Below are 12,426 nucleotides of genomic sequence, written 5' to 3'. Positions count from 1 at the left end.
ATCCATATCTTTTTTAGGATTTAGATTCAGCAAGACAAAAAAACCCTTCTGCCTTTTACTTCAAGAAGCATGAAATATAAACTCGTCAATAAATTTGGTGAAACCTTCTACATGGATTTGGTGGATGTCATTTTCCTTTTGCACTCAAGGTGATGCCTGGACAAACCAACCACAAACAATGCTAGCTGCATCAGTTCCTTCAGCCTTTGATTGTATACTTATTCAGTTTCTCCATCTTGATTGACTTTTGTTAACAGTGGGAGGTCCTTAGCCTCAGCATTTAAATTTGATGGTTCTATGCCATCTTGGTTGTGGTTTGAATGAGATGATCAATTATCTTGATTGGGCACTGCTCAGTTGTGTATTTATGTTTTTAACACATCCCAATTGAGTTAGCCTCTTGATTAATCACAGTTGGCTCTTTACTGGAATTTCTTTGTCCAATTTTAGATGTAGCTAACTGTGAAAGGGTGTCTCTGGGCCACAAGGCTCCTCACTTTGCGAGGGTAGGGGGAGGATCGTCACAGTGTATGCAGCATTCCCTCTGCTTTTATGCAGAGAGACTGTTTCCTTGGACTAGAATCCCTGACGAGCTGTTCAGAAAGAAGCAACCTTACCATCGATCCAAGGCCCAGCCTCTGCATATTTTGTGATGGAAACTAACTGTAGAAACATTTAAATAGTGATGGAAACTTTGTCTTTAGTTTTCCCTGTAGTATTCAGTGAGCATATTTTGTGCATATGAGTTTCTTCTTATGGTTTATTTCATTGCTTCATGCCTATTGCTAGAAAAATTTCCTAATTTTTTCTTATGTTCTTCTGTGTTCTAATAATGCATCCTCGTGTAACTTCATGTGATGATAGGTCACCCCTTCCTCATTTCATGAAAATTCCCCATGTCACTGGTTATCCAGAACTCTCTGACCCTGCTATGTTTCAAATGCCGATTGAGACTCCTGGACAAAACTGCTCAACTTTGCAGCCTCTAGCCAGTTATCTCTCTTTTGCTCCTCCAGAGGTAAGCATTCATTTCCCAAGGTACTGTCTGTTGGTGTGGGTTGATTCTATACATTCACTATATGAACTAAAAGGTCATATGAGAACTCCATATCCATTTTGTTTTTAAAGGTGTTATGGCACCAGTTCTTTGTTTATTCTGGAATATTGTAGGTGTGATGATACAAAATTATGATGGCATTTTTTCTTTTTGAACTTTGATATGATCCTTTATGTGTGTCTTGTCTGTGCTAATAATAATCAGAAATTGCACATTGTCTCCTCACTTTTTTGTGTGCATACTAAAGTGAAGGAGATATTACAATATTATACCCACTGCACTAATTCGCTAGTACTCCTCGCCAGCTAAAAATGTATATGTGCCTTGCTAATACAAATACAACTCACTTTAGAGCCCCTTGAAGATTTTTTAAACAAATCAGCTAATTGACTATTAATGTACTTGATCTATGTGATGATGTCCCCCATGTTTTTGACTGCAAGCAGAATTGCAAATGTTTCTTCTTCATACATAATGATGTTTGTTGCTTAGGAGATTATTCTTTACTTGCAAAAACAATTGGATGGCCTTGTTGCATGAGAACTGCTCCAATGCTTGTACCAGACGCATCTGTCTTTATTACAAATTCTTTAATCCAAGCAAGTTTGAAGATAATCCATTGTTTTCAAATTCTTCAAGTCGGCCATTGGGTCTTCATTGGCCAACTTTGCAAACCTAGTCCCAATTGCCTTTGCATGATCTTCCCACTTCAACAGATTCCTAGTAGCATGGGTCTTAATAAAAAATCTGGTGTGATTGCAAGGCTTTACCCTCTAAATGTATGGCAGCCAAATTGATTTTAATTTTTTAAATCCATTACCCTAAAACTTTCCCACCTACTTTGGAAACGCCACTCTAGTGAACCTGGTTGAAGCTTGGTTTGATTTTATCTCATTATGTGGCTCAAACCGGCGATTAGTTCTCAAAGCTCTGCAGAAGATATTTCATTCTGCTTCAATGCTCTATCATACTGCTGTTTCATTTAAAGAATTATATCTTGAAATCTTGAAATATATACCATCTGCCATTATGTGAAGATCGAGCTCTAATACCATTGTTGTATATTGATAAACTTGCTGGTGAATTGAATCAATGTGTGTTGATAAGCTTGCAGGAGATTCTAAGAGAAATCTGATGAGAGAATTACTCCAAGAAAAACCTCAAAATTGTGTTCATTTTCTCCTTTATTGCCTTTACAAAGTTGTACTTATATCCTATGACTCCCACCAATTTCTCTTAGTGTTATTAACTAACAACATAGCCAACTAACTACTTCTAATTTGTATGTTTCTGCTTACTTGGAAATTGCGTAGTGCCATGTAATTCCACAGCTCATATCATCATAAGAGAAAGGAGGCCAAAAAATGTCATTCTCAGCTTCTCACTGTGTTATTAATACTTATTAAGGAGATTACAATATTTCTAGTAGTGTTTTGTTTCACTTTGAAAATGATTGCAATGATTTGTCAAATTGTTTTCAGATGTCTTCTGAATAGACCTGGTAGGTGAAAATTTAGTTTAATCCAGTTGGCATGAAAAACTTTCTCAACCAAATCATTGAGTTGTTTGTTTCTTTTCTGCGTGATCGCCTATTGTTGCATGCTTTTAATGCATGTGTTATGGTTAATTTGGATGCTGGATTTTTAACATATCAGAAGCATATTTCTAGATGGAAAAAAAAAATCAAACTTAAATTTTCATCCAAGGCCTAAAAGTCCTTTAAATTCTTAACAAGTGGTATCTAGGATTTTCAATACATGTGCTGTGATTTTGGCTTCTCTTATGTAGTTTATGGTTTGCAGCTGTTGTTTGGCAAGTATCAGTCTGATGAACAGGCATGGGTGGATACAATTAAATCTGTAGGAAGTGGAGCCACTGTTAGAATTAGTACTATGGACTGGCTTGGGCAATCCCAGTACACGAAGAAAACAGTTTATTGGCCATCCATGTCCTCTGCAGTATCAGAGGTAACTTTGATTTTCATTAGTTTCAGAAGGTATCAGCCTACATTGGACACCTGACATATATACATCCATTGCATCTTCTCTTTTTGTGGTTATCTATGTGGTTACTCTAAATATGATCATTTGTTGTAACATAATTCATGTTCCACACAATTGTTGAGCACATAGCTTACATGTGCTCTCAAATTGTTTTGTAGCTGGAGTTTTTGGAACCAAATGGAAGAAAATAAATGAAATCCGACTTTAAAAAAAATAATAATATCCAAAGCTCTCAAAGGCATCCAATATCACTTAAAACTGTGCTGTCACAGTGAAACATAAAGGGAAATGGCATTAAAAATTGTAAAAGAAGTTTGAAATGACACTATTCCCTGTTATTCTTTAAATGATTTCTCGCATGTGAAGGAATAAGTTTGTTCTGACTTATGACAAACCAAACTCATTTCAAATTCTATGCAAAATAGGATCGTATTGCTTTATCCTTTCAATTGGTAAATCAACTTCCCATTTTCCTTTATCCTTTTCAATTGCTTTATCCTTTTGAATCTGTCCAAACTCCAGACTAACAAAATTTCTGAATGCTAGGTTATCTTCTCCAAGCATGCAACGGTTAAGATACTAGTAGCATACTGGGCACATTTTATCAACAACACAGATCAGTATCTGAAGTCCCTTCTCTACTCCAATGTTCTCTGTTCTTCATCGAAGTACAATAAGTGTTCTGGCAAAGTCGAGATTAAATATTATAAGGTACCAGGGTTTGACTTAACTGGACCCGCCATTCACAAGGGAAGAAGAACTGGCAACATTTTCCCTGGTTATACCAGGGTCAACCATGGAAAATATGCAGTCAGTGATGTGCGAGCCCATATTGGTACTAGCAATCTTATATGGGATTATTTCTATACAACAGCTGGTGTAGGTTTTGGGACATACAACCCAGCTATTGTTGCACAGCTTCAAGAAATCTTTGATGCTGATTGGAATTCGCCATATGCTGTTCCAGTTGAACCGTTGCAGGAAGGTCGCCATTATTCTGCCCGCTAAGTGCTTGGGTTTGTCGCATATCAGCTATGGGGATGGCATGTGCAGGGGATGAAGGTTAACATTCTGGATGGATGTTTGTGATTTAGTTGTAGCTGATTTGAATTAATTCTCTTTTGAATGCAAAGTTCAATGTCAAGAAAAACTTTCACGAATACAAGCTTTGGAAGGTGTACTCAACAATTCATGTGATTATTGATTTAATATAGCCAAGAGGCAGAGAAAGGTATATTATTCAAGAGAGAAAAATTGTTCCTCTAGAGGTAAGTTTGTATTTGCTCAATTTATTTATATCCTTAATTTGTAGCTTTAGGCAGCTCAGAGTGCATTTATCTTTCCAATTTGAAGACTCGGTGGCTGAGCATTGTGTCTCAGGACTTGATCCAGATTAAGGAGGCCATTGTCAAATAGTGGATGTTTGATTGCCTTTGCCGATAGATACAACAATTCTTCGGGTCACTCTGACATTCTACTTGCCATCGTGACGTTGTTAAACAACACTAGTAAAAAAAGGTTATCAGCTCATAAAAATGGTGGAAACCAGTAGTTCAGAAAAATATGTTAATTTGTTTAAGTGCTAATTACAGAATTTCACTAGTTTGTGGCATATGCCCAGTCACCTGCATGCGTAATGGATGGGTAAGAGGCAAAAGGGAAGAGTTTTCAATAGAAGGAAATTAGAGGCTTAAAAGAAAGTGAAGTTGGGGCCGTTATCCTTCTCTTCTTTGAATGTTTTAGATAGGAATATAAGGAAACATAAGCATTCCACACTTGATCAGGAGTGTTTGGAGGGAAGGAATACCGCCTTCCAAAAACATTTTGAGGTGGTTTATTATTATGCGTGGATTTGTTACTTTTACACAATGATTTATTGAGCACCAAGAATGGAGATGACCATTCAATTGTCTCTTATCTTGAAGCAAATTTAGTCAATCAATTTATACACTTCTACAAGCCCTCCCATTCCACGTTATGCTCCTCATTTTAACTATCAAATGAAACTCTTATCTCAAAATATGCTAATGTTGTTGGCCTAAAGAAACTCATCGTTAGTAGAGAACGGTTTGCGCTATGTCTTAAGCATCTCATGCCAAAGGAAAGTAACCTAAAGGGAAGGGTATCTTTGATAGCTCAAAAGACCTTAAATGGTTGCATAGGAAGGGGACTATTCCTTCGAAAGAGAAATGATATTCATACGTGGGATAGGTGAAGAACCCATTCCTTGGGCTTTAGGACGTTGCCTATGGAGTCCATTTAGGGCTTTAGGATGTTGACTATGGAGGCCGTTAATAAGATAATGTGTAGAGCCTTTCCTACAACCCTTAAAATATTGGCCCAAATGTGGTACTCAATCCTTATGCTCATTTACTACTTCATTAGTATTAGAAGGATGTAGAAGATATCCGCCAACCTTGATAGTATAATAATCAAAGACAAATAGAGTTGTTGCAAGAGTGTGTTAGGCATTTAAATGTTGAAGCTTTTGGGATGCTCAATTTGAACTATAAAGTAGCAGTAGTTGTCTCCATGTATAAGTAGTCATGTATTTGTTTCTTGAGAAGGCTCCTAATAATTAAATCCAATAATCCCTTAACCCAATTCTTCTTAATTATTCTTTAGCATGACTCTTCCCAAAGTCTTGCTTCTTGTCCTATATTATCTCCCTACCAATATCATTGGTGGTTGCTCCAAGAAAGCCAACATCATAGTGGATCTCATAGTGGTAAAAACTCCCTTCGGCTATAATGACATCTTAGGTCATTACAACTTTAATAACGTTAATCATGTCAAATATTCCATTTAATAGTGAAGTTTCCGAGTTAACATGGAATTAAGGAACTTAGGGTTTACCAAGTGATGGTGAGACAATGCTATGTTGCAACCTTAAAGAAGATAGAGACACTTAGACATGGATAGCTAGGGCTGCAAATGAGATAAGTCGTTCATGTGCTACTCAGTGCTCGATTTGATAATGGCTCGCTCGAACTCGTTTATTAAGTTAAACGAACCAAGTTTGAGCTCAAATTTTGAGCTCGTCAACTAAACAACCTAAGCTCGAGTCGATTCATACTCAGTTTGTTAGACTCACGAACTAGTTCGTTTATTAATTCATTTACTTAGTTCATTGGTAAGTCGTGAACTAACTCGATATTAGTTTTGTGAACTAGCTCAATAGTAGGCTTGTCAACAAACTCAATGTTAATCACATGAAATATTTAATTTTAAAATTTTTACTTTAAAATATATTTTTCTCAAATTGTATTTATTAATTATCAATTTACTTTAATTAGATTAGTGGATTGGTTCGTTTATTAGTTTGAAGCGAACTTCAATCAAGTCAAGTTTGAAGTCGAGCTTGAGCTCGACACATTTATATGTGAAATGAGCTTTAGTCAATTTGAACTTGATATATATGCTAAATGAGCAGAACTCGAATAAAAAACTTTAAACTCGAGTCGAGCTTGAGCTTGAGCTCGCTTATAAATAAACGAGTTGAGCTCGAGCTCACTCGGCTCAACTTGTTTGTAGCCCTATAAATAACTTTGACGTAACTAAAAATAAAGCACTAGAGTAGAGAGGCCCCCCAATAGAAGGACTATAGCATATCAACTTGAGGAAAAAAGACTAAACCAAAATATTTAGGTTGAGTCTGCATACATGCTAGTGGCCTTTCTACATAAAAATTCCAATGTGACTGCCTAACCATGGAAAATATTGCCAACATTAATTTACAAATCATAGTGCACTAGATAAATGTTGATCTACGTTTCTAACCTGTAAAGTATAATGGGTCTACATTTGCCCCCAAAGGCAATAAATCAATTGATGAGGAAGTCCAATACATCCCTAGAAATTTAATGTCATTAGGGAGTTGCCAATGATTAGCCTACTAATAACATTGTGCTATTAAAAAACTAGTAGGAAAGGGCAAGTTTGTACTAATTCACATACTTCGACAAAAGTATGCTCAAATGATAGCTTCCTAAGTCGCAAATCAACTAGCCAGTGGATGTTGCATTTGAGCATGATTTATGAGCTTCTTGTTTACCTTTTCTGATTATAATTAGTTATTTATGACCTAAAAAAGTAAGGAAAGTCATCATTCATAACATATAGGGGACAGAATGATGCATTGTTATACCCTTCTGATTTACAACTCAATGGCTAGTAAATTCGGTCTTAAGGAGCAGGATTAGGAAAAATATAGAATCTCATGGTGATGACTTGCTAGTCAAAGAGTCATCAACTCAAAGGGCACATCAAATACTTAAGAGGAAGCTTTTGAGGTACTTAGAATGTACCAAATGAAGTGTAGTCCTACCAAATGCAATTTGAGATTTCCTTTAGGAAGTACCTAGGTTAAAAGTGACTAAATGATGAATTAAAGCAAACTTGAAGATGATATGAGCTTTGTTGAACAAGGTGCCATTGTGGAACATCCACAAGGTCTAGAAGCTCATGGGCAACTTTGAGTTAGTTTATATACAGGGAAATTGAAAAGTGATTTCAATTCTTCATCATACTTAGGAAGCTTATATAATTCAAATTTTCTTTTAGAAAAACTCAAAAAATTCTTAGGGATCTTCACCCATTGTTGCCAAACTTGAGCTCAATAAGTACCTTGTATTTTGTTGTTTCTAGCTCTATTTTTAGTAAAGTCTTGGTCTAAAAGAAGAATGAAAGCACTAGCTTGTTTATTATGTTAGTATTGTACAAAACGGGCCAAATTTACTTTTCCACCATACAGGACTTTGGTATATGCCCTCATCACTTTGGCAAGGAAGCTAAGGCTTTACTTTCATGCCTACACAATCATCATATTGACTATCAAGCCATATACCAAGCTCTATAGAAGCCAAAGACTTCTAACGGATTAATCAAGGAGAAATTTTAATAGACTTGCCTAAGGTTTAAGATTTTTTTAACTTCTTGGTGAAATGCACCATCTTAGATGACCCCAAGATGTGAGGTGAAAGCATGGACTCTCTACATATGAGAGTTAATGACAAGGTTGAATTTATTTTAATATCTTCAATCCAAAGTGTTAGCCTTGGTGGCTACACTATCATATTTAATGTATTTTGATGATATTAATCTATATGTTGTTTCTAGTGCTTCCATCTTTGCAGATTATGTTTAGTACAGGTTTAAGAGACGAATACATGAAGTATTGGTCATAAGGTAAAGATCGGACCGAGTAGAAGTTTTAAATAGGAAAAATCAAATGGACATTCACTCGAAAAGGATTCAAGCACACCAAAGGAAGTTTAATGTAATCTTATATGTAATTGGGGAGTGTTTGAGGTAGTACATTTTGTAACTCTTGCAGTTTTGTTTCATGCACAATTTCTGAGCAAGAGTTGAGCAAATTGCATATGCATACTAGGACACGGGAGTATATAGGATACCACTTAAGTGAAAAATAAATTTTTCATTATTTCATAATTAAGATTTTTCAAAGGCAAAATCATGACTTATATGAAAATTTGTTATACTCAACTTTGATTAAAATAAAACAAGTGTTAAGTAGTCTTAGTATTGTGAACTTTAATATACTTGGCACCAGTTGAGTCAAAACTATATTTATGTAGCTAAAGATTCAATTAAATCAAGTATATTTTCATAACGACAAGTTTTAAATCATATTAGTGTTATAATCTTTTATAAACTTGGTCCTGTTTGGGTTTAAAACTTCAGTTTTGCACCTATCAAATTTTCTAAACACCCTTCAGTATTTGGGGCATGAATTTTGCTTCCAAAAAGGATGATCTAGGTCTCTATGGAAAGCTACGAAAAAATCCGACAACTTTCATGTGGATGACTTTTTCTGATTTGAGGCACTCGTCAACGATTAGGTGCAACTCGTCGACGAATTTAGGCAAAATGTTAATGATTGTTGGTAAAGTGTTACTAGTCGACGAATAGGGGCCACTAGTTGATGAGTGGGGGTCAATAGTCGGCGAGTGACATCAGGATTTAGTCCCTAATGGCTAGAAAATGGTTAGTTGTAGAGCCAATCAAAGGGGGATCACTCCCAAGATAACGTCTAGAATGGCTTTTTGGCTATAAATACAAACCATAGACTTGTTTAGTCATGGTTTTGGTGATTTATAAAAGTTCATAGTAAAATATATCATTTTATACAAAACCTAAGCAGTTTGTATCTTTGTTATTCATTCATAAGTGCTCAATCTCTCTTGCTCATTTATCTTGTTTGAATCATTCCTTGAGAGAGTAGTGTGAGATTTGCATCATATTTGATGTCAACTCTATAAGGAGCATTTTATTGTAATCATCTTCTTGTTATAAGGTTCTTTGTGAACTGTTTAGTGAATCTTCTTTGTGAACCGAAGTGAAGGCTCTTGGTGAGCATGGTAGGGATTTGTTCCCAAGTTGTAAGACTTCTCCGCCGGTGAAGGAGTATCCTTAGTGTATTATGGAATCTTTGGCTTGGTGCTAAGGTGTGGATGTAGGCTTGGTGTCGAACCACGTTAAATCCCGGTGTTGGTCTTTCTCTACCCTTCTCTTTATATTATTTGTCTTGTGCTTGATTTACATTATATATTGTGATATAATTGCTTGCAATCTTGTCAAGAGTTTTATTTTGTAGAGAAAATCAAAATACGCGAAAAGAGTCCATTCACCCCCCCCCCCTTTGACTCTATATACTCCCAGGCGGGACGATTAACACAAAGCACTGCAAAGTGTATTCTCTAATTTAAATTCAAGACAAAAAAATAATAAGATTGTATATAAGGCATTGTTAATTGGATTTGACTTGGCTCATTCCATTGGTGCTATCTGTCTCATGGTTTATAATGATTCACAATTGATGAGCAACCAACTACTAAGAGCTTTGAAACTTGGGATCTAACATAAAGTAGTAGTGTTTGAAGACAAAGGAAAAATCACTTAAATTTTAGTAATTTGAGAATTCTAAGGTGGATGTACTCTCCCAATTGGCTACTTCAGCTATAATTGATCTCTAATGCATATTGCCTTTGAAGTTGTACTTTGTAGAAGCATAAACAAAATAAATACTCAAATACATCAAATCATGACTAACCCTTTTGAAAGGATTCCATCATAGCCCATCCAAACAAAGCTGGGAGGATTATATGTTAGGTATTTTAATACTCATTTTGGAGGAACAACTTCTACTTATTGTCATATGCTTTTCCTTTTCTAGAGACTCGAAGAATTATAGTAATTTAAATAATAAAGAAAGGAGAGAAAAGAAAATTTTAAAAAGGATTTCAGCAGGGTCTCGTCGACAAGTGTAGAACTGCTCATTGACGAGCAGGGCTTTTGGGCTCGTCAACGGGAACATGTGTCTCGTCGATGAGAACTTATTGAGAGGCCTGTTCCAAAACCTGAAACTCGTCGACGAGGAGAAGGTGTTCGTCGACGAGCTCCCTTCATTGACTCATTGATGAGGCGACGTGTCTCGTCGGCGAGTCCACGTGGACAAGTTTTCTACATAAGGCCGAAAATTATTTTTTTTACGAGAATTTCAGGCTCAATTTCCCTTCTCTCTCTAGAAAACGTATTCTCTCACTTCTCTCTAGGTTTCCGGTTCTGTTTCTCCCCGATTCGATGATTAGAAGCTACCACGGTGATCCTAGGGAGATTCTCTACAACATAATCGGAACAAAATGTTGATTTGAGAAGTTTGGGAACCATCCCAAAACCAAGGCAAGTCGATTATTTGGGTATTACTAGTATTACCAAGTTTATTTGAGCCTAAATTTTGTATTATATGAGAATATACTAGAGTTTTGTGAAATAAAATCAGGGTATTACATTTTCAGGAATAGAGTGTTTTGGGGACCCTAGTGGGTGATATTTCAGGAATCCAGGTAAAATGATACATGGTTTACAGTTTAGAAATTGTGCATATATGGATTTGGAGAATATGTATGTGATAATTATCTAGGTGAATTCAGTTGTTTGATTGGGAAACGTGTGTTATCTCAGGATGATGAAATTATGAACGTCACACGCGTGATATTTTAAATAGCATTTAGTGCTCAGATAGTCAGGTAAGAGAAATATGTTATGTTAGGAATTTTTAATATGGTTATTAGTAAAAATAATATGTTTTACCAGATTATTATTCAGATATTAAAATATTAGTATAACAGAAAATACAAATTTTAGAGCATGTGAATCTAATTATTTAATTGTGTCACATGAGCTCATAATGGATTAGTACAGTATTTATACAGTTTACAAATACCATATTTTACAGTATATTAGTAGAAAATATCATTGAATATACATGTTTTATAGAATGATGAATTTTCAGTATACATAACAAATAGAAATTTTACAAAATATTCAGAAACATGATTTATAGTATTTCCTAGATACCATGATTTCAGAACCATAACACCCAAGTACTCAGATATTCAGATATACAGATATTCAATATTCAGTCAGTTATTCAGATTTCCAAATTATTCATATAAGTTTTACAGTGTTATAGTTATTTCAAAATCATGGTAAAACAGTAATATAGAAATATCAGTTACATATATATAATATCAGACCCTAATGGACCAGATTCAATCAGTAGAGCATGGTACCGTAGTTATTTTCAGTTCAGAGTGCAACCACATAACTCAGATAGTATGTGGATTTTTAGCATTCGATAGTGCCTATGTTGTGGACAGGCTCCCTGTCAATTAGGGTTGAGGAGGCCGATCTAATTTTCGGAGTTCAGTTGACTTATTCTGGTCGGCCAGCCAGTGATAGGTCCCGCTTGCGGGCTGCACAACGCTATTATGAGGGGTAAATCATAACTTTCAGTTATCCATCCAAGGAAATTTTCTCAGTTATTATATATATATATATATATATATATTCTAGATTTATAGAAACCGTAGACATACCTATGAATATTAGAAGTATTATGAATAGAATATTCAGAAAAACAGTTTATGTTAAGCAACATAAGTATGAGCTATAATGTGTATTATCTATACGTGTTTTCTCAGACTCAGTTATTTACAGTACTTCTAAAACAAATTTTACAATTATGTAAACTCATCTACCACACACTAGTAATAGCATATTGTTGACCTTATAGGTCATTCCTAGTTTTGATAATGACAAATACTCTTTGTATTTGATAGCTTTCAAGTATGTGTACAGGATCATACTAACTGGATTATATTGATGGCATGCGGCAACTTGGAGAAAATGTTTGTTTATTATAATTTATATTTATCATTTTGGGTCTATAATAATTTAAGTTCAATGGTCTGTAATAATTAATGTCTTACCTGCATAGTATGATAGATAAGCTCAAAACCATAGATGGACCTTAGGGATCACCCTTCAGTCAACCTTCGGTTA

General features: G+C 35.3%; 1 protein-coding gene across 1 annotated transcript in view; it reads left to right on the top strand.

Annotated features, from left to right (window-relative positions):
• LOC131151646 (uncharacterized) overlaps positions 1–4,314 on the top strand; it is a 47,988-nt gene extending 43,674 nt beyond the window's left edge. Inside the window, exons 5-7 of the mRNA XM_058102926.1 lie at positions 865–1,018; positions 2,860–3,024; positions 3,607–4,314. Of these exons, the coding sequence (XP_057958909.1) occupies positions 865–1,018; positions 2,860–3,024; positions 3,607–4,068 (781 nt within the window). The 3' untranslated portion in view covers positions 4,069–4,314. The remainder of the gene's footprint in view (positions 1–864; positions 1,019–2,859; positions 3,025–3,606) is intronic.
• Positions 4,315–12,426: the final 8,112 nt, after the last annotated feature.

The sequence above is a fragment of the Malania oleifera genome, chromosome 3 (assembly GCF_029873635.1).
Source record: "Malania oleifera isolate guangnan ecotype guangnan chromosome 3, ASM2987363v1, whole genome shotgun sequence".
NCBI lineage: Eukaryota > Viridiplantae > Streptophyta > Magnoliopsida > Santalales > Ximeniaceae > Malania > Malania oleifera.
This window is presented reverse-complemented; position numbering and strand designations above follow the sequence as displayed.